Source organism: Lithobates pipiens, unplaced genomic scaffold (genome assembly GCF_037356315.1).
Source record: "Lithobates pipiens isolate NorthernLeopardFrog02 unplaced genomic scaffold, aLitPip1_a1.2 Scaffold_19, whole genome shotgun sequence".
Classification (NCBI taxonomy): domain Eukaryota; kingdom Metazoa; phylum Chordata; class Amphibia; order Anura; family Ranidae; genus Lithobates; species Lithobates pipiens.
Window position 1 is genome coordinate 105652182 of NW_027507764.1, and position 21490 is coordinate 105673671.

General features: G+C 44.5%; 1 protein-coding gene across 3 annotated transcripts in view; it reads right to left on the bottom strand.

The window, feature by feature from the left end:
• Window positions 1–21490, bottom strand: part of DYNC2I1 (dynein 2 intermediate chain 1) — a 117306-nt gene that overhangs the window by 54574 nt on the left and 41242 nt on the right. For all 3 annotated transcript variants that reach the window (XM_077491136.1, XM_077491135.1, XM_077491137.1), the window contains 2 exons: window positions 11639–11768; window positions 8987–9098 (listed from right to left, as the gene is read on the bottom strand). In XM_077491136.1, the coding sequence (XP_077347262.1) occupies window positions 8987–9098; window positions 11639–11768 (242 nt within the window). The remainder of the gene's footprint in view (window positions 1–8986; window positions 9099–11638; window positions 11769–21490) is intronic.

Here is a 21490-nt window from a genome sequence, read left to right on the forward strand (position 1 = left end):
CATCCTTTTCTGGTGCTTTTTGTGTTGCCCGTGCTTCTAATTTTGGGCATTTATTTGAGTAATGGCAACCTTGGACACATGCACCAGGTAAAACATTTCCGGAGTTTCAGGTTTTTTTTACCGAATAATGGAGCCTTGGTTCTTTAACTGCCAGTCAGAATTATATGACTCAGCCTGTCAAACTACTTTGAGGCTGGGTTCACACTCGTGCGAATTGGATGCAGGTTTCCATATTTGCACAGCATGAGATTGTGATCGGCTCTATGGAGCCAGTTCACATATCTCCACAGCGGCTTCGGTGCAATTTGCACAAGAGCCCTGTGTGTCTTTTGGTCCTTTTCAGGTCCAAATTCATCCAAAAATTTGTGCTGAAATGGTGAAAGAGGACGTGCCGGACTCCTGCTGTGAGCCACTGCGTGCTCATATGTGAACCCAGCCTCAATGTAAGATAAATGAAGAATCCCACAGGGAGAGTGAAACTCCCTCATGATGGCTGCAGTGGTGTGTTAATATGAGAATTCAGGGGCAGAAAGCTTGTTTAGGGCATTAACCACTTAAGGACCAAGCCTATTTTTTTTACACTTGGTGTTTACAAGTTAAAATCAGTTTTGTTTTTTTTGGTAGAAAATGACTTAGAACCCCCAAAACATATAAATTTTTTTTCAGACACCCTAGAGAATAAAATGGGGGTCATTGCAAAACCTTATGTCACACCGTATTTGCGCATTGGGCTTACATTTTTTTTTTTTTAAATACACTTTTTTTAAATAAAACAAAAAAATAAAAAAAATCAGTAAAGTTGGTCCAATTTTTTTTTATTGTGCAAGATAATGTTACGCCGAGTAAATTGATACCCAACATGTCAGGTTTTAAAAATGCACCTAATTGTAGAATGGTGACAAACTTTAACAAACATGAAAATAGCCATAGGCAACGTAAGCAAATCTCCGTAGGCAAATTTGACAAACTTAAAAATCTCCAGAGGAGGTCTTTTGCTAGAATTATTGCTCTCGCTCTAATGATCGCGGAAATACCTCACATGTGTGGTTTGAACACCGTTTACATATGCGGATGCGACTTACGTATGCGTTCACTTCTGCGCGCAACCACAAAGGGATGGGGCGCTCTAAAAAAAAAAAAAATTTTTCCTTATTGATTTTACTTTACATTTTTAGACTGCCCCTTTAAAAAAATGTTTTGGGTCAATTTTATTCCTATTACAAGGAATGTAAACATCCCTTGTAATAGAAAAAAGCATGTAATAAACAAGATTTTTTGTACTCACCGTAAAATCCTTTTCTCTGTAATTCACCGACCGACACAGCTCCTCTCTGTAACTAAATGGGTTGTATAGCCTACCATTAGGAGAAACTAGGCAAAATTGTTACATAATACACAGAACTTTAATCCCGCCCAGGAGGGGGAGGGGGCGGGCCCCGTGCTATCAACCCTTCCCACTGCTCCTAGCAGCTTCAGTACGTCAACAAGCAGTATAACGTAGAGAAAAGGAGGGGTGGGTGCTGTGTCGGTCGGTGAATTACAGATAAAAGGATTTTACGGTGAGTACAAAAAATCCTGTTTTCTCTTAAATTCACTCACAGACACAGCTCCTCTCTGTAACTAAATGGGACGTCCCCAAGCAGTGCCAAACGAGGGGTGGGAAAAAACAGCATAAAAACTTCATCCACCATGGCAAGTGGGAACTAGTGAAACTAAACCCACAAAAAAACAGCAGTGTGTGAAAAAAACAGCACTATATAACCGGGTATCCTCAACAGGAGTGATCCCCAAGACCGCAACATTGCGAAAATAATGCAACAGTGCATTAACCAAAAAGGTACTGCGTTTTTATAAAAAAAAAAACAGGAAATATTCAATTGCAACTACACGGCCGCCTGCAAAACTTTGCGGCCAAAACAAGCATCAGCCGATGCACTGAGGTCTACCTTGTAGAACTTGGTAAACGCATGGACAGACGACCAGGTCGCCGCCTTACACACCTGAGCGAGGTGTCGGAAGGCCCAAGACGTCCCGATTGCTTTTGTAGAGTGGGCTGTGACTGGAAAGGGGGGCACCTGCCCCTTCAAGGCATAGGCTTGGACTACGATCTGTCTGATCCACCTGGAAATGGTGGCAGACGAGACCGCCATGCCCCGATGGTAATACAATGTCCTCATTGATATGAAATGCCAAAATCACCTTTGGTAGAAAGGACGGTTGCGGACGCAACACCACCTTATCCCTGTGGATGACCAGATAAGGCGACTTGCAGGACATAGCCACCAGTTCTGAAACCCTCCTGGCTGATGTGATGGCCGCTAGAAATACCACCTTCTGTAAAAAGGTCAGCAGAGGAATCTCCCTGATATTCTCAAACGGCGGCTTCTGAAGTCCCGACAACACCAGGTTCAAATCCCATGTAGGTAACAGAGGACGCACCGGAGGGACTACATGTCGCACCCCCTGCACAAAGGTACTCACTAATGAGTGAGATGCCAGGGGTAGCTGGAAAAAGACAGCCAGAGCTGAAATCTGCCCCTTGATGGTGCTCAACGCCAACCTCTGGTCTACACCTTGCTGCAGAAACAGCAGGATCCTGGATATAGAGAAGGAGCGCGGATGCCACCCTCTCTTCACACATGGAGATGTAGGCCTTCCAAGTACAACGGTATATCTTCCTGGAAGAAGATTTCCGCGCCCTCAGCATAGTTGGAATCACCGAGTCCGACAGACCCCTGTTCCTCAATACCTGGCTTTCAATAGCCAGGCTGTTAAAGCCAGCGATGGTAAAGCAAGGTGAAGGATTGGACCTTGAGATAGGAGGTCCTCTCGCAACGGCAGTCACCAGGGAGCATCTGCCACCAGGCGCACCAGGTCTGCATACCAGGCCCGCTGAGGCCAATCTGGGGCAATCAGGATTACTGAAATCCCCTCGGCTTCCACTCTGCGAAGCAGACGTGGCAACAGTTTCAGCGGAGGAAAGGCGTAGATCAGCTGGTACCAATCCCACGGAGCCACCAGCGCGTCTGATGCGTCTGCCCACGGATCTCTTGTCCTGGACACGAATCTCGGCACCTTCAGATTGAGCCTGGAGGCCAATAGATCCACATCTGGTGTGCCCCATTTCAGGCACAGCCGCCTGAATATCTCCGGATGCAATGCCCATTCTCCTGGATCCAGCATCTGACGACTCAGATAGTCCGCCTGCCAATTTTCCACCCCCGGGATGTAAATGGCCGACAGGGCCGGAACGTGTCGCTCTGCCCACCAAAGTATGTGAGCGACCTCCCGAGCAGCGGCTGAGCTTCTTGTTCCCCCTTGGTGATTTATGTATACCACAGCCGTGGAGTTGTCTGACTGTATCCTGGTCGGACGCCCTCAAAGACACGTCGACCATGTGTGGAGGCACAGGCTGATTGCGGATATTTGTCCCATTTTGTCAAGATCTCCTTCGGCAGGACTCTGGTGTGAAACTGGGCATAAGGTACTGCCTCTAGGAAGCCACCATGAGCCCCAGCACCCGCATTCAAAAGCGGAGTGATGACCACTTGCAGTTCAACAGTAGTTTGATCGCAGATCTGAGAGTCAGCAATTTGTCTGAGGAGAGAAAAACCCTCGCTTCCCTGGAGTCCAATAGTAACCCCAGGTACTCCAGGCGCTGAGTCGGTACCACCACTGACTTCTTTAGGTTTAACAGCCACCCAAACGCTTGCACGGTCTGCAAGGTGATCGCAACATCCGCCTCCAATTCTGAGCCAGAAGAAGCTCTCCGGAGGAGATCGTCCAGGTGACCCACGATCGCGATCCCACATTGTCTCAACAACGCCAACACGGGAGCCAGTACTTTGGTAAAGACTCGGGGGGCTGATGCCAGGCCAAAAGGAAGAGCCACAAACTGTTAATGGGCTTCCCCGACTGCCAAACGCAGAAACTTTTGATGCCGAAGGCATATGGGTATGTGCAAGTAGGCATCCTGAATGTCCAAGGACGCCAGGAAGTCCCCTTGATGGAGTGCAGTGACTACTGAGCGAACTGATTCCATCCTGAACCTCTGCACTTTTACAAAGTGATTGAGGGATTTCAAGTCCAAGATTGTGGTTCCCAAGAAGGAAGGGTGTACGTTCAAACAGATTGGAGTAGAACCCCTGGAAGTGTTCCGATTCCGGAACTGGTACGATCACCCCCTGATTCAGCAAGTCCATCACTGCCCCTAACAGGGCCTACCAGCAAACCAGGGACACGGTTATGCTGGAGGGGAAGAATCTGTTTGGCGGCCAAGAGAGAAACTGTAGAAATCAGGTCGCAGACCCATTGGTCGAATAACCGGGGAGGTCCAACGGGCTGCAAACTCCCGAAGGTAACCCCCCACCCGAGATGTGGGTGGGGGCAGACCTTCATGCGGTAGCACTTTTGTTCGCAGGCTTGTTAGGCTTGCGGTTCCAGGGACGCTTCTGACCGTCGGTGGGCGTCCTGTCGGGCTGGGGTCGTTTTGCCGAAGCACCGGGGCGGACGAAAAAGCCGCTTGTGAGCGGAAAAGGAGGGCCCTTGCCTGCGGCGTGGCTCATTAAACTTCCTGGCCTGTGGGAGTAGTGTACTCTTACCACCCGTGGCATTTTTAATAATGTCATCCATCGAGGCTTCAAAGAGCCGGTCGCCAAGGAAGGGAAGATCCGTCAGGGCTTTCTTGGATGCCTGGTCAGCGGACCAGCATTTCAGCCAAATAAGGTGCCTCAGCACAATGGCTGACACCGAGGCCCTGGATAACCGAGGGAGAGTATTCAGGGCCGTGTCACAAAACGTACTTAAGTCCATGCACTAGTTGGTCTGCTAACTCCACGCAGACAGGGGAGGCATTCTGCTCTCCCAATTTGTGGTGCAAAAGTTTTGCCCACTCAGTGTCTATGACACCAGTGCGGATGCCAGTACAGGTCGCACGGCTGACCCCACAACTGTAAACAAGGAACAAGCCACTGCTTCGGCCTTCCTGTCAGTGGGATCCTTGAATGCAGGTGTCCCCTCAACCGGGATCGTGGTTAATTTATTTAACCTAGACACTGGGGGGTCCACGACCGGAGGAGCCGACCACTTTTTAAGAAGGCTTTCCTTAAAGGGGTAACGCTCCGCCAAGTTTCTTGGGATCAAAAAGGTCAGTTGCGGGCGACCCCATTCCCTGTAGATGAATTTGTCAAAATAAGGCAAATACGGGAACACCTTAGGTGAATGCGCTGGCTTGTGGGACCCAAAGGGGACGGGTACATCAGCAGAGGAATCCGATGGCTACTGAATCTTCAGGGTATCACGCACAGCTGTGATAAATGCTCCAACAAGTGCCTTGTCGCGCCCGGACCCGGAATCATCTTCACTGTCCGAACGGTCCTGGTCAGCCACGTCTGATAAATCAGAGCAGGGGTCTCCAGCCACAGCAGGGCCCGAGTCTGCATCAGAGCTTTCCCCAGAAGACGAGGGGGGGCAGGGGCCTCTTACGTGCACCTTTCCTGCCAAGTGCCGCCTCTATCTTAGCAACATAGGAGTCCAGGAACGCCGTCAGGGTGTCCATGCGCACCGCACTAACCGCAGCTAACCCGGTTGCTATAGCCCGGATTTCGGGGGAAGAAACAGCAGTTTCTGAAGCCATGCTGACCCTATCCTGTCTGCCACCTGCAAGGGGACTTAGGACAGTGAAGGTCCCACCCTCCTGCTGCTGCCGCGTGGGGGGGAGATGGGGGAGGTGCTTAGCGCTAGACTCACCACCCTGGGGCGTTCTGTGAATGCCAGCAACAGTGCCTGTAGTCCCTAGGAGGTTCCCAGATGCAGAGAGGAGAAAAAAAACAGTGTCAGCAGCAGCAGCTCTAACAGCGATGCAACGGTCTGCAGAACAGCTTCAGCGTTCCACACAGAGCCATCCAGTGTCCCTCACACACAGGGAATACAGGAAGTGACAAGAGAAAGCACATTGCAAGCTGTCACAAGAGGCCAGCGGTGAAGAAAGCATTTTGGCTTTCACAAAATGGCTGCCAATGTAATCCATAGGAATCCCAGGGAAAATGGCTGCTAAAGCTCCCCAGGAGAATTTATAGCTTTCCCAAATCCAAGATGGCTGCCGGAACGGCGCCATGAGGTGAAAAGAGCAAAAAATAAAAACGAACTGCCTGCTGACACCCAGACATCCTCCACAAAAACTGCCTGTTTTGGATCCCCAGACCTGGACCAGGACTGAACAGCCACCGCACAGAGCCCCACAGGTGAGAACCAACAACACACACACACACACACACACACACACACACACACACACACACACACACACACACACACGATAAGGAAGTGAGGTGGCCCCTGAATCGACCCCCCAGGGAATTCCCAGCTGCTCCCCCCATCGAAGCAGGGCGAGCCGTACTTGCCAGTCCTGAAGAGCTGGGAGACATTCCGTGGTAGCCAACTCCTGTGCAGTTACAGGGAAGGTTACTGGCCAGGTATACTGTGATCCAGACATCAGTAGCCTGGTCATATGTATACTCCGGAGCATTGAAGCTCACCGACCACCTCTGGAGCATGAGGTATGTCGTGGCCTGCCGAGCCGTAGCTGCGGCCTGCTCGCGCTCGATGGCCGGACTGGGGAAACTACAAGGATTTCATTAACCAGCCTGTCACCCAGCCGGCAGTTGATAGAAGATCTCAAGATCTCTCATCTTGTGAAAAAAGCAGCAAACCTGCAGCAAAAACATGGACCGAGAGGGTTTCCTAGGTCATTCTCCTTGCTAGGCAAAACAAAAACTGAAGCTGCTAGGAGCAGTGGGAAGGGTCGATAGCACGGGGCCCGCCCCGCCCGGGGCGGGATTAAAGTTCTGTGTATTGTATAACAATTTTGCCTAGTTTCTCCTAATGGAAGGCTATACAACCCATTTAGTTACAGAGAGGAGCTGTGTCGGTCGGTGAATATAAGAGAAACAGTTTTTTTTTTTTTCAATGGAAAAAAAAAATAAAAAGTTGTCCCTTTAAAGCGGAGGTCTACCCTAAAGTGGACCTTCCGCTCATCGGAACCCTCCCCCCTCCGGTGCCACAATCGGCACCTTTCAGGGGGGAGGGGGTGCAGTTACCTGGATAATCCAGGTAACTGCACCCACTTCCAGGATAGCTCTCTGCGGAAAGGGGAGTAACTTACGCCCCTTTCCGCAAGTGCCCGCCCCTTCCCGCAAGTGCCCCACTGCCTGCTGGGAAACACACAGATCCCAGAGGCAGCGGGGAGCGTCCTTATTGCGCAGCGCGATTCGCGCATGCGCAGTAGGGAACCGGGAAATGAAGCCGAAAGGCTCCATTTCCTGATTCCCATACCCAAGATGGCGGCGGCAGGACCCGACAGACGACCTACAGATCGGCTTCGGGTGCCGACATCGCGGGTGCGCTGGACAGGTAAGTGTCACTATTTTAAAAGTCAGCAGCTGCAGTATTTGTAGCTGCTGGCTTTTTAAAAAAAAAAAAAAAACGTGGAGTCCCGGTGGACTCCCGCTTTAAGGCCGTTGAGTGGTAGTGATGTTTGACGCACGACTTCCTGCCTTTCAGGGGAGAACTGACAGATCTGGTAAGCGGCACCTCTCCTGCCGCCGATAAAAGTGATCTCCACATCAAATTTGCGGCAGAGACCACGTTCATCTTAAAGCGGACCACCCACCATTGAAGAAAGTACCAGGGTTATGGCAGCTATCTTCTGCCATAACAATAGTATGGAACGTTAAAGTAGCAACGTAAATCAACGGTGGGCGGTCCGGAAGTGGGTACATCCATATAGTATTTCCCTCAGGGACTAGCTCAAGACTATATCTAAACATAACAGTGTGACTCCTAATATACTGTACAAACGTTTTCGGCAGGTGTGAAGAAGTGCTGTAAAGTAAGAATGCTTTTAAAAATATATATTTAATGGTTTCTTTTTATCTATTTACAAAGTGAGTGATCAGAAGAAAATTTTAAATCAAATCAATATTTGGTGTGACTACCCTTTGGCTTCAAACCAACATCAATTTGTATACTTGCACAAAGTCAGGTGTACTATAAGGCAATTATACCAAGCAGGTGCTAAAGATAAAACAGTTTCAAATGTTTCCTTCATTTTTAGGATAACGGTACCCCTATTATTCTCCCCTTTTGTTTTGATTACTTACAATTGAGGTCTTTCCCTTAAGTTTCATATGTAGGTTAAAACACAGTCATTTACAGAAAAACCTGGGTAGGAAGCTTAAAAGGAACAGCCAGACTCTGCTACTATAGGGTGAGGTTGTGGAAAACAATTTCATGTCACCCGTCATACACCATGGCAAGACTGAGCACAGCAACAAGACACAAGGTAATTATACTGAATCAGCATGGTCTCTCCCAGGCAATTGAGAGCAGGGGTTTCAAGGTGTGCTGTTCGCGCTCTTTTGAAGAAGCGAAAAAAAACGGGCAACACTGAGGACTGTAGAGGCAGTGGTCCATCATGGAAACTTATTGAGGCAGATGAAGGACACATCATGCTCATTTCCCTTCTACATCAGAAGATGTCCAGCAGTGACATCAAAGCACAACTGGTGGAAACCAGTGGGACCCAGGTATACCCATCTACTGTCCAGAGAAATCTGGCTAAAAAAGTGGTCTTCATGGAAGAATTGCTGCCAAAAAGCCATACTGCCAATGTGGAAACAAGGCTAAGTGACTCAAAAGCTATGTGCATGTGTACCTAGAAAAATGAATGCCGATTTAAAAAGGCAAAGGGTGGTCACGCCAAATATTGATTTGATTTGGATTTCTCTTCTGTTGATTTACTTTCCATTTTGTTAATTGATAAAAAAAAATAAAAATAAACACCATTTACACTTCTATTTCTGAAAGCATTCTTAATTTACAGCATTTTTTCGCACCTACCTAAAATGCTATGTTCTTGTCACATAAATCTATTCCATCTGTGCAAGTCACAAACAATTAAAAAGTTATTGACTCTGCAGTTAGTCACCTCCACATACAACAGCTCCCTCTGCCGGATGTTGAGTCCATTTTTCTTCAATATCTATTTCTTCTGTTTGAAGGTCTCGGTCAACAGCATCGTCATTGCACTGGACGTAAGCCTTAGATTTTCAAAAATAAAGAAATATAAGCAATATAATTTGATAATCTATAAGTAGTATGATAACACAGCAGACTAGAACAAGAACAAGTTATTCAGCTTTTTCAAAACTTGTGTGTTAGATATGCCACTAGAGGGCAGACTGGAGATTACATGGAACTCGAAAGAACATACTGTACCATAACAAAATTTCAAGCTGAACTCTTTTCAGGAGGGAGGAGGACAGGAGGGATCACTCACAGGACCGCTGTGTGCCGAATCTACCACAGTTTAAAGGCCCTGGCAGGGTAATCAGCCACAGGTGCAGCTGACTTTTTCTATAGGTCTGACAATCTGGTAAGCAGGCATTTTGCTTGGGTGACGGCGACACGTGGCGACAATATATGGGATTTTGAATGTGTGGAGTGCACCTATGAACTTTGACTGGGATTTAGGAATCTGGACGTTTCTATCCCCTCACTACCCTGATCCTGCATCGCTTTTCCACTAATAAGACTGAATTATATTGGATGTCCATTTATACTTAGCTGTTTTAAGAAGGACTCTAATGTTGCAAAACACATATATGTTGATATGTCTATGAACATTATGCAGTCTCCAATGTTATCACGCGAGAGTTGCTGCTTATTATTTCCATATAATCTTTTTTCTCAATTTATCTTTTATAAGCAATGTCTAAACGGTTGGCAAAAGTGAGTATACCCCCAAGTGAAAATGTCCAAATGGGCCCAATTAGCTATTTTCCCTCCCCAATGTCATGTGACACGTTAGTGTTACAAGGACTCGGGTGTGAATGGGGAGCAGATGTGTTCAATTTGGTGTCATCACTCTCACTCTTTCATACTGGTCACTGGAAGTTCAACATGGCACCTCATTGCAAAGAACTCTCTGAAGATCTGAAAAAAAGAATTGTTGCTCTACATAAAGATGGTCTAGGCTATAAGAAGTTTGCCAAGACCCTGAAACTGAGCTGCAGCACTGTAGCCAAGACCATACAGCCGTTTAACAGGACAGGTTCCACTCAGAACAGACCTTGCCATGGTTGACCAAAGAGGTTGAGTGCACGTGCTCAGCGTCATATCCAGAGGTTGTCTTTGGGAAATAGACGTATTAGGAGTGCATTGCTGAAGAGGTTGAAGGGGTGGGGGGGTCAGCCTGTCAGTGCTCAGACCATACTCCGCACGCTGCATCAAATTGGTCTCCAACAACCACCAGCTCTGTCACATCATCATGGAGGAGTGGAAGAGGACTCCAGTGGCAACCTGTTGAACTTAATGCCCAAGAGGGTTTAAGGCAGTGCTGGAAAATATGTGGCCACACAACAAAATATTGGCACTTTGGGCCCAATTTGGACATTTTCACTTAAGGGGGTACTGACTTTTGTTACCAGCGGTTTAGACATTAATGGCTGTGTGTTGAGTTATTTTGAGGGGGCAGCAAATACACACTGTATACCCACTACTTTACATTCCCTGAAGATGAAGTGGAGCTAGGGCTTCCGCCATCTTAAAACTATGAACAAGTACCATCTATGTATTAGGAGGTTTCCAACACAGAGACCAAATGAAACCTAAAAGTCAAGCACACCTATAAATAACCATTCGTCCATTTATCGCTTCGTGCTCCATATAAAGTCCCACCTTCCCTGCAAATGAACCCCCTTTTTTTCTCTCTATGTAAATGGGATGGATACTCATGACCTTACCAGGTCTGGATATCATATTAAGTCCCTAGGGATGGAAATGCATGAGCTTACCAGGCCATGGCTTCCTGAAATTCCCTATTCTCCAAAAACTCTTTAAAATATATTTAGGGATGGAAGCATGTGGTTTAGCTCCATTCGTTTAGTCATAGTACCCTCCTGCACCTTATGACCTATGCTTCGTCTCCCCTGTTTTATTTTAAAAACTATATATCATTATTTACCTGCCATCTTACTAACTGCTTTATATACATATTTATTGTTCTAACTGGCTAATCAGCAGACTTTGGTACTGTTGTTGGTGGGTTATTCTTGGGCTGCATTGCTGTCTGGCTCTGCTCCTGTTCCGGGAGCTGTGACGCACCTTGCAGGCCTCCCCCCTCTCCCCTGGTCCTCTTGTTGGCGGATAGGGTGGATGCACTATCAATGCGCATCAATGTCATGCACCTCACGCTGTGCGTGCGGCGTCTTTTTGACGCTGCTGCGCGCAGACTGTTTATACCATGCTCGCGGTCGACGGGTGAGTTGGCTGTGGGTCCGTTGACCGGAGGCTCCGCTATCCGGCGCATGGCGTCTCTCCCCTCACCACACGGCATGGCGATGGTGGGCTGTACCCATGAAAAAAAAAAAAAAAATTACCCCCACCCCTCCAGGTATACCACTGACCACTGGGTTAAAAACTTAAATCCTTTACAGTTAGTAGTGGGAAAAGTGCTGAAGCTGTGCTAGTAAAATAGTACAACTATAAGTGCAAAGCTTTATATTTAGAATGCCATAAATATTCTAGCCCCAAACACCTATTAATTTTCAAGATGCCGTCTTCATTAAAAATTACACACCTGCTTTGTGTTGCTCTTTCCAAAGTTGCGGATGTACATCTCATATTCTTTAACAGGGGCCAGATCCAACAAAGAGAAAGTGGATGAAAAATCCAAATCAATGAGCCGGAGAATTTCCAAACTTCGCTTCCTAAAAATAGATATACTGCTCATAGAACGTAGTACAAGAAGAAAAAAAAAAACCCAGCACATACACTCTTTGGGGAAAAAATAAAAACAAACACTCTATACATAACTAGACATGTTCACATTAATTTCCCTCTAGAGATAATATTGATAAGCATATAGTTTGTCACTGAGCCAATGTGAGCAATAATTTGGTTAATAAAAAAAAAAATAAAGTGAATCACAGTACTGTGCAAACCAATCACCAAAAGGAAAAGGTTTGGAAACGATCAGGTTTTTATTGCCGTCTATGACATTACATGCAATACTGACAGTCTGTGTATCAGGGTATGACTGGGACAGGAAGTGACAAGAAATCTTCACAGTGGACACAGGAATAAATAAACCCATAACACAAATCTTATCTAATGCTTAGTAAATAACCTAGCTTTAACATTTCAAACTCAACCTAATCTTTAAAAACACGAATCTGTGCTTTGTCTAGAAAAGTGAAAGTGGTTGTAAAGCTTTTTTACCATAATCCGTTCCCTGCATGAAGGTAAAAAAGGTTTAAGTGTGTGTGTCGCCCCCTCACCCCCCCCCACCCCCCCCGAGCCCAATCTCCATCCAGCACTGTGCCCGTCTGCGGCAACTCTCTTCTCTTAGCTCTCACATGCTTTGCTGAGAGCAGCGGGAGAGATTGGCTCCCCCCCGTTGTCAGTCAAATCCTGGGACGAGGGAGCAGGGGTGGGGCCAAGCCTTGCTGTCTGTGTCTATAGACACAGGCAGTGTAGCTCAGGATCAAGCCCACAGGTGTGCCATGATAGGAAGCGGCTTCCCATCTTGGCACACCAAAAAGAGGAGGAGCGAAAAGTGCCAGGGAGTGACCCGATAAGAGTAGAATTAAGGCTGCTCTGTGCCATTCCCCAACATAGAGCAGGTAACTATAATGTTTATTCTTTTAAAGAAAAAAAAAGTTGAAAAGAAAGGCGAGTATCTACCGTTAGAAGAAGGGTAGGTTAAGTGTTGCACAGGGTCACTTTAAGCAAAGCCCTTAAAGTGGATGTAAACCCAAAAATTCAAAAATTTCAACACACTACCTTAATCTGCAAAGCAGGACAATTATTCTGTCCCCAGGCTGGCAGGGAAATGAGCAGGCACACTTCTACATTACTCCTCCATTGAAAAAAATCCATCAGCCATTAAAAAATATATAGGTGTCGCCACGGCCCCTCTCCTGTGATTGACAGCCAACACAATTAGACTCATGCACAAAGTAGCCGTGTCTCCTGCTGCTGCATCCACAGATCTTTGTCCCTCTAACACCTCCTGCTGCCCCTGGATTGGCTGTTCTGCATTTTCAGCTTTTACATGGTCGAGTATTGCATGTGATGCGAGTCCACAGCAGGGAGTGGCGCATGCGCACTAGCACACCTGCTGTACGTGCTACTACCCATGTCCATGGAAAAGGGACAACTTCTGCAGGCAATTATAGACAGGTAAAAATTATACAATCTGTTATATTATGGTACTGCTAAGGTACGTAAGGCAGATTTTCACATTTATAGAACATGGGTTTACATCCATTTTTAAGACTTAGCCTGATGAGCCTAAATCTTAAACCTAACCCCCAACACTGACCTTAACCCATCCACCAATATACCCCCATGCAGATTTGCATGTGTATAGGTCAGTGTAAAGCTTTCTGCTCTGTACTGAAATGTACAGGACCAACAACAATTTTTATTAACTTCACAAAGCTTATGCTAAAAACTTTTCCTCCAGATTGCTCATGGGCATACCCCACCAGGGGCCAGAATGGGAACATCTTCCAACACAAACACTGTACCCCTGTACTCTGGGGAAGAGGCAGAAATTTTCCAACTGGCATGGAGAAAAAATACCCACTCTCCACTCTCACATACCTTCTTTTAAATTTCAGACAGAATTTATTTTATTTTTTTATTGCTGTCAGAATAATTTTAGATTGTAACAGTTCTATTTCTCAAAATACCCAGTAGTTATCGACATACCAGTGCCTGAACTACAAAAGGGTATGCAGATCTTTATCTCTGAAACACAATGTATGTCTAATATATATATATTTTAGAAGCCACCAACTGCATTACTTTAAACAATGTGAAGCCATAATCTTTAACAAACTTTTAAAGAAAAAGAAAATATGTATATAAAATTTTGGAAAGTGAGAGGGAGGGTTATGAACAATATCAGCTTTGCCATCCTTGACCCATTGGGGAAATTTCCCTCCATTTCCTGCCTGATAGATAAAACAGGAAGTAGGAAGAATTCCCTCCAAAGTGAGGGTATCCTCGCTCGTCACCTGAACTAGTGTCCCTATTGAAAGATTCCCCCTGCAGGGCAGGTCCACAGGATGATACACCTGTCTCTCAAGTCTTCCATTTGTTCAAAGACACAAGAAACGAATTATAAGGTTTTGATGAGATGGTACTTGACTCCCAGCAGACTCCGTGCCATGTTCCCGGAGACCTCAGATCGGTGCTGGCGATGTGGCACGGATAAGGGGACATTGCTCCATATTTTTTGGACCTGCCCCAAACTGCTAACATTTTGGCACTCGGTACGCACTATATCTCAGGACTTCACGGAATTCGTGATACCTGATGATCCCGCCTTCTTCCTGCTACATGTCTCTACCATGTCGCTCAAGACCTATAAAAAAATCGATTCTACGACATTTGGTGAACGCGGCCAAGGCCTGCGTTCCCCTCATGTGGAAACAGCAAAACCCACCTACGGTGGCACTATGGCTGAGAAAGGTTGAAGAAATCAATAAAATGGAGGACTTGATTTTGACAGCAGCGGATAAACGTGAGACGTATCTTCAGATATGGACCCGTTGGAACCTATTCAAGTATTCAGATGCAGGGAGACCCTTATTTGACGCCTGACATGTTAAATAGTGTATGTTACCCGGGGGCTCTACTATTAAGCCTAGAGACCCTGCGACCTGCCTCTACAGATTTGTCTACCCGTTACCCCTTCCTCCCTTCCCTCTCCCTCTTCCCCCCTCCTTCCCCCAATCCCTGTCTCTACTTATTGCTTCTCCTTCTTTATTTTCAGACTATCCATACTATCTGTTTTCTCTGGTGATTCCAGTTCACGTAATTTACATTGCGCAGTGGTGATATATGGTTGTGGTCAATTATATATGTATGGAGGATGGTTATCAAAGTGGCTACTTTCAATATATGTCTGTGCATTTCACCGTGCCCTCGGGCAACCATTGATATTCGATCTGAGCTGGATTTTGTCTTCCACCGGTGCTGCGCACCTGTTTTCACCAATCTCTGTTACCTATATGATATGGTCACCAGACTGTTTTTTCTTCTTTGTTCTATGTACCGATAAAATTAATAAAACTATATTTGAAAAAAAAGAAAGATTCCCCCTATATTAGTGTTCTGGTGACAACTCAATAATTGGAATTTCATTTCATTTTAATCTGAGTGATGATAGCAAACAGGCCAAAATACAGAGGGCAATTGTCCCCAATAAGTGCAAAGGCAGCAATTAAACCTGACAGGTGAGGGGACGTGGTCTGGCTGCACACATGGGAATGGCAGGCTGAGCCCTCTGCTGTGCTCTGTCAGGAGATCCTAAACTGCTTTACAGCAACCTCATGTCAACCCCCCTGTGCACTGCCAGTGACAGGGACCCAAAGTGACAAGTCCATAACAAAATCTAAGGAAGCCAATTCCACAGGCTTTCAGAATTTTTTGCAAAGTCTATAATGAAAGTAAAAGTTGGCACCGGTCCCAGGAACTCCTCTCTCTCACCCACAGATTCAGCAACCTCAATAGAGTGCTGACGGTATGTCAGATATGGAGGACACAGCAGCAAGAAATCTCTCTGGTACCATTCCGCACAGGAAAGACAGGACCAAAAGAGCATCTGTACATTCTCAGCAATGCTCCAGTAAGAAGCATTTTGGGGATGAACTATCTGCCACATTACATTTAAGTGGATAACAGACTCCCTTAGCCACTGCACCAACATCTGATAACCCGGACTCTGAACATGTCCTGAAATCTATGTGGTTATCCCTACAAAGGGACATCAGCATGGAGCTATGCTCCTCCATTGCCCGCATTCACTATAGGATGGAACGTACTGACCATACTGAGAGACAGACGGAGAATTAAACTAAAGCATTTAATGAGATGGCTGATGCTCATGATAGCCACACAGAAGAGCTCTAGCTCCTTAAGTCCCAACTTGCTGATTTGGAAGACCGTTCCAAAAAGAACGATATTAAATTCAGGGGCATTCCTAAATCGTCAAAAAAACTGATTTGGCATCTTATCTGCAGCAATTTCTTAAATTCCTTCCATCTCGCTATCCTTCAGATCTCATTATAAACCGGGAGGATCATTAGGCCTAAGCATCTTCTCACATGTGCTCCAAGGGATGCCCTTGCTCAGATACATTTTATTTTTTCATATCGAAGAGCAGCTAATGAGTGCCACCAGGTCTGCTCATTCCCTCCCAGATCCCTACTCCCAATCTCTCTTTTTGCAGATATTCCTCCAGATACAGAACAACTCAGAGAATCTCTGCGATGTTTGAAACATCCTTTATAGGTGGAGATATCCCACAAAGATTATGGTAGCTAACCAAAACCAACTGGTGCAAATACTCACCCCAAAAGAGGGTCTCAATCTGCACCAAAAATGAGGTATCAGCAGCATTACAAAACCACGGACACACTCCATCCTGGTCAACACCTAATATGGCTTTGTGCCTAACCTCAGGCAGAAAGAATATCACCTTCCTCCAACTATTTCATATCCTGCAAATGCAACTCCTATATTGTAGTTCCACACCCTGAAAGACTAGTGTGCAAAGCACACTGCTTGTTTTGATTGTTGAATTTATGGATTATGCATTGGTTTAGTTTGTTGTTTTCCATTCTGTATGGTCAAATGTTTGCATCAACTTTCTGGAAAACTTTATGCAGGTACCTTTTGCTCATTGATGGGAACCACGTAGTCTCTTTTTGGTGGTTAATACACTATGCCACACGTACCAAAGATGATGCTTAAAATTGCTACTATTATTGTCAAAGGGTTAAATAGCCCATTTAAAATTTCAACTAATGTGGAAATAATTCCTTTCCCAGCGAGCCGACCTACTTTGAAAATGGAAGAGCCCTGTCTGTCAGCACAAAGCATTCCCTCATTGTTTTTGCGAATACGGGCGATGATGGTAGTCAGAAGTTTGATCGGATTTGCCTATCATCCCTTAGTTATACTCCATGTTTATTCTCCCAATATGCCCAAAAAATGCTTTTTTAGATCGCTTATGGATTAGCTCCACCCCTTTCCAAGGAATCAGCTTATCATATGTGGTAACTTTAATGAGGTAATAGATAATACGCTAGACATCTTTAATTTATGTCAACTCAGAAGACCTTTATGACCCATGGAGATGCTTACATGACAGAAAGACTACAGCATTTACTCCCATATGCAAAGAATTTATCTTTTTCTAATTAACAAAAATTACTTTTGGCAATTACTTCTGCTCAGATCAGTTCTACCACATGGTCAGACCATGCTTCAGTCTGACTCCAGCTTATATTACCTTGAACAAGAGAGCCCAATTTCTTTGGAGATTCAACACTCATCCTTATCAGGAAAAGATCAAATCCGAGATCTCACGTTTATTTCAATCAAATGTTGGTTCTGTCTCTGATAATGCATTACTGTGGACTGTGCATAAAAGCCTTTATGAGGTTTTTGGTGCTGCATGATTCTGGCGAAAATGAGAATCATGATTTTTTTGCTTAGAAGATGGATCACGATTCTCGTAGCGTAACATCATCGATTTGTGCTGCGTAAATTGCTGGCGCTATATAAATCCTGAATAATAATAATCTATAATAATCTTTCACATTAAAACAAAAAAAAAAAAAAAAAAAAAAAAAAAAAAATTGTGCTAACTTTACGGTTTCTTTTTTTTTTTATTTATTAAAGTGTATTTTTTCCCAAAAACTTGAAAAACCACTGGGCAAATACAGTGTGACATAAAATATTGCAGCAATTGCCATTTTATTCCTTAGGGTCTCTGATATAAAAAAAAAATATTTAGACTTTAAGTAGTTAAACTTCCTGCATTTACACATTGAAAGCTTGGCAGACTGCCCAGATTATTTGTTTACACAAGAAGTTCTATCCCTTTGATCTAAGTAAGCATTAGTTACAATGTTTCAAGTTCCAAACTTGGCAGATGTTTTCTTTTGACAGCGGAGTGAGCACATAATCTCTCCACTTGTTTATACTAAAGAATCGCCTACTCTCAGCAGGAGAGATCTCAGGGGGGTGAATCGAGATCGTGATTTTTTAACGATTAATCGTGCAGCTCTAGTGCCCATGAGAATAAACTTTATCAACTCTCTCTATGCCAATCCTTAACTGACATTAGGTCAGCTGAACATTCCAAACATTAATTTCAATCTCCAAGATGAGGAGGCCTACAAAAAGGATTGAGATCTCAACTACATTTCACCGCTTCATAAAAAATTTAGATTTTTCCCATGAAAAGACTTCGCACCACTTAGTATGCCCAAAGTAATAAGCCTTGAACTTTTATAGCAAAACAGCACACTAATTGGCACAATTCAAAATTACCTACATGCTAAACTCCCAGGGGAAAAAGTTGTAGAACCCACAAGATATCACCAACCATTTCAGAAAAGCCTACTCTAACCTTTACAACCTCAAAAAATCTATTTTAGAGCCCCATCCATCCATCTATAAACCTTCCAACTCTTGACACATGACCAACTTGAAGATCTTTCCAAGCCATTAACAACTTTTGAAATTACCCAGGTGATCTCACAACTACCCCTGCATAAAGCTCTGGGCCCTGATGGGTTTTTGCAAGCTTGTCATTGCCCCATCTCCAGAACACTTTTTCCTGCTTTGTACCTATGGGAAAGCTTATCAGAGAGTCCTTAGAAACACTTATTATGCCTACACCCAAACCTGGGAAAACAACAAATAATCCAGCAAATTACAGACCCATCTCACTCTTAAAACTCAAACATAAAAATGTATACTACAATTATTGCAACCCGTTTATCTAAATATATACAACTGCTAGCCCATAAAGACTAGGTAAGGTTTGTGACTGGGAGGCATTTCTCTGATGGGACAAAACAATTTATAGATCTTTTCTAGTGGGCTGAACACCTTTGAAAGCCCTCTCTTTTTGTCTCTAGATGCAGAGAAGGCTTTTGACAGGGTGCATTGATTGTAGCTGAAAGAAGTGTTACTAAAACGTGGTCTTAACGCCAACATTTTAATGGCTATTTTTGGGCCTTCACACAACACCTTGTGCCGGGTTTGGTCTTTGGGGCTTCTCTCCACTCCATTCACGATTACCAATGGCACACAACAAAGATGCCCTTTGGTCGCCTGTTATCTTTGCCTTGTCATTAAATCATTAGAAAATGTCCATTAGGTTCAACCCCTTTACCTTGGGTATCTCAGTTCAGAGGAATAAAAAAAAAAAAAAAAAAAAAAAAAAAAAGGGAGGACTATGCGGATGATGTCCTTTCTCTGTCTAATCCTCAAGTCACTACCTGCCATACAATTTACACTAGAAATCTTTGCTTCCATCTCCATATACAAAAAAATAAAAATTAAAAAACCTTCTAAATCTAGCATGCTTGACATAAATCTAAAGCCAACAGTCAAATTTCAAATCTCTACTATGACACCTTTCTCCTGGGCACCAGACACTTCTCTCATCTATTCAGGTGTTTAATTGGTAGCGCCTTCCAATACTCTGTTTACTGTTAATTATAACTCTTTGATCGAAAAACTACTCAATATACTCTATATTGCCAAAAGTATTTGGATGCCTGCCTTTACACGCACATGAACTTTAATGGGTTTAGTCTGTAGGGCTCAATATTGAGTTGGCCAACCCTTTGCAGCTATAAAAGCTTCAGCTCTTCTGGGAAAGCTGTCCACATGGATTAGGAATGTGTCTATGGGAATGTTTGACCATTCTTCCAGACGCGCGTTTGTGAGGTCAGGCACCAATGTTGGACGAGAAGGCTGTCTCGCAGTCTCCGCTCTAATTAATCCCAAAGGTGTTCTATCGGGTTGAGGTCAGGACTCTGTGCAGGCTAGTAAAATTCCTCCACTCTAAACTTCTATGAACCCCTAAAATTTTAAATGTATTACCAAGTAGTTATCCTGGACCAAACCAAACTTTAGTGGCTCTCCTCCATGGTGCCTTCTCGGACTCAGAAGGAACAACCTGCTTATGGTCAAGCACCGAAAATACTCTTAACAGCTCTTTTATTCTGTCCCAAATCACTTCACTCCCATCTAAATACAATTGTTGCTAGTGCTACTACATATGTGGGCCACTGCAGTGCAGCTCAATGAAGGCATCCTTAGAAGCATCCCTCTTTGATTACCACTCAAGGCATATGAACTGCTACTGCCTGGATCTCAGCTGGATCTCGACTCATAGGGGACTCGTAGAACTCTATTAAACTTAACACCTTCTCAGAAATGAAGGCCAAAATTTGGCATCGATAGAAAAGGCTTTTACAAATAGTTCTGCAATCCATCTTTTCCTCCACCAACTGAGATAACACCCTCTGTTGGTACATATATTACAATAGGTCAAAATAGCTTCCGCCCACATAGCACTCCTTTAAAGCCCAGATATCAGTACTATATTTATTTTCAAGATCATAGAGAACTCTGTTTTACAGATGTCAAGTGGTTTACTTGGTGAGGTGAGGGTACAATTCTTTTAGGCGTTACTCATGATCTACTGGCTGCTTCATCAGAAAGCAGTGGAATACAATTATGTGTATATATAATAGGGGGAAGGTCCCCCAATAATGCATCTCAGCTCCAATTAGTGTCACAAGGTAAAAACAAGGAGTATATATCACCAATCCCAGGATGAAAAACAGGGCACTCAGGAAAACAGGAAAACCCAAAATCTGGAGGACTCGGTGGGAACACTCATAGATCTTGATGTAAACGCAAATCTGATAGGGCAAAAAGAGAACAACATCCACAAGTGTGCACAAAATTGGTCCTCGAGGGTTTGAGAGAAGCATAAATACACTGGAGGGCGGCAGACAGGAAGAAACATTACAACATCCCCCGGACAAACTGGTTTTCCTAAGTGTCCCATTTCTAGCCAGGGACTTGTGACAGTTCTACACAGACAGACACACACACACACACACACACACACACACACACACACAATTGTTCTCCACCTCTTCCTGATGAAGTGGACCGCAGAGCTGGAAATGTGTAGAAGATTTGTACCCACAACTCACAAAGCAGACCACTTGACATCGTTTATTTTAAACAAAGGTCTTTGTGACTCCATGTAGCACCTGAAAAGTCTCATGCTTCATTCTTCTTTGTAATGTAATGAAAATTCAGGGGATGTGGTGTAATTGACAATACATTTATTGTAAGTTTTACCTTCAGTTATACAATAAATGATACATGATGGGAATTGTAGTTCCTAAACAACTGGAGGGCCATAGTTTGGAGACCCCTGACCTAGAAGTTCCTAAAGAGAATCTATGATAGTCTTGTTTGACTAAGTTGCTTAAGTGCTGGTTCACACTGGTGCGATTTCTGATGCGACTTGAGACGCACAGAATTACACGACAAAGAAAATCACATTATATCCAATGGTGCCTTTTCTCAT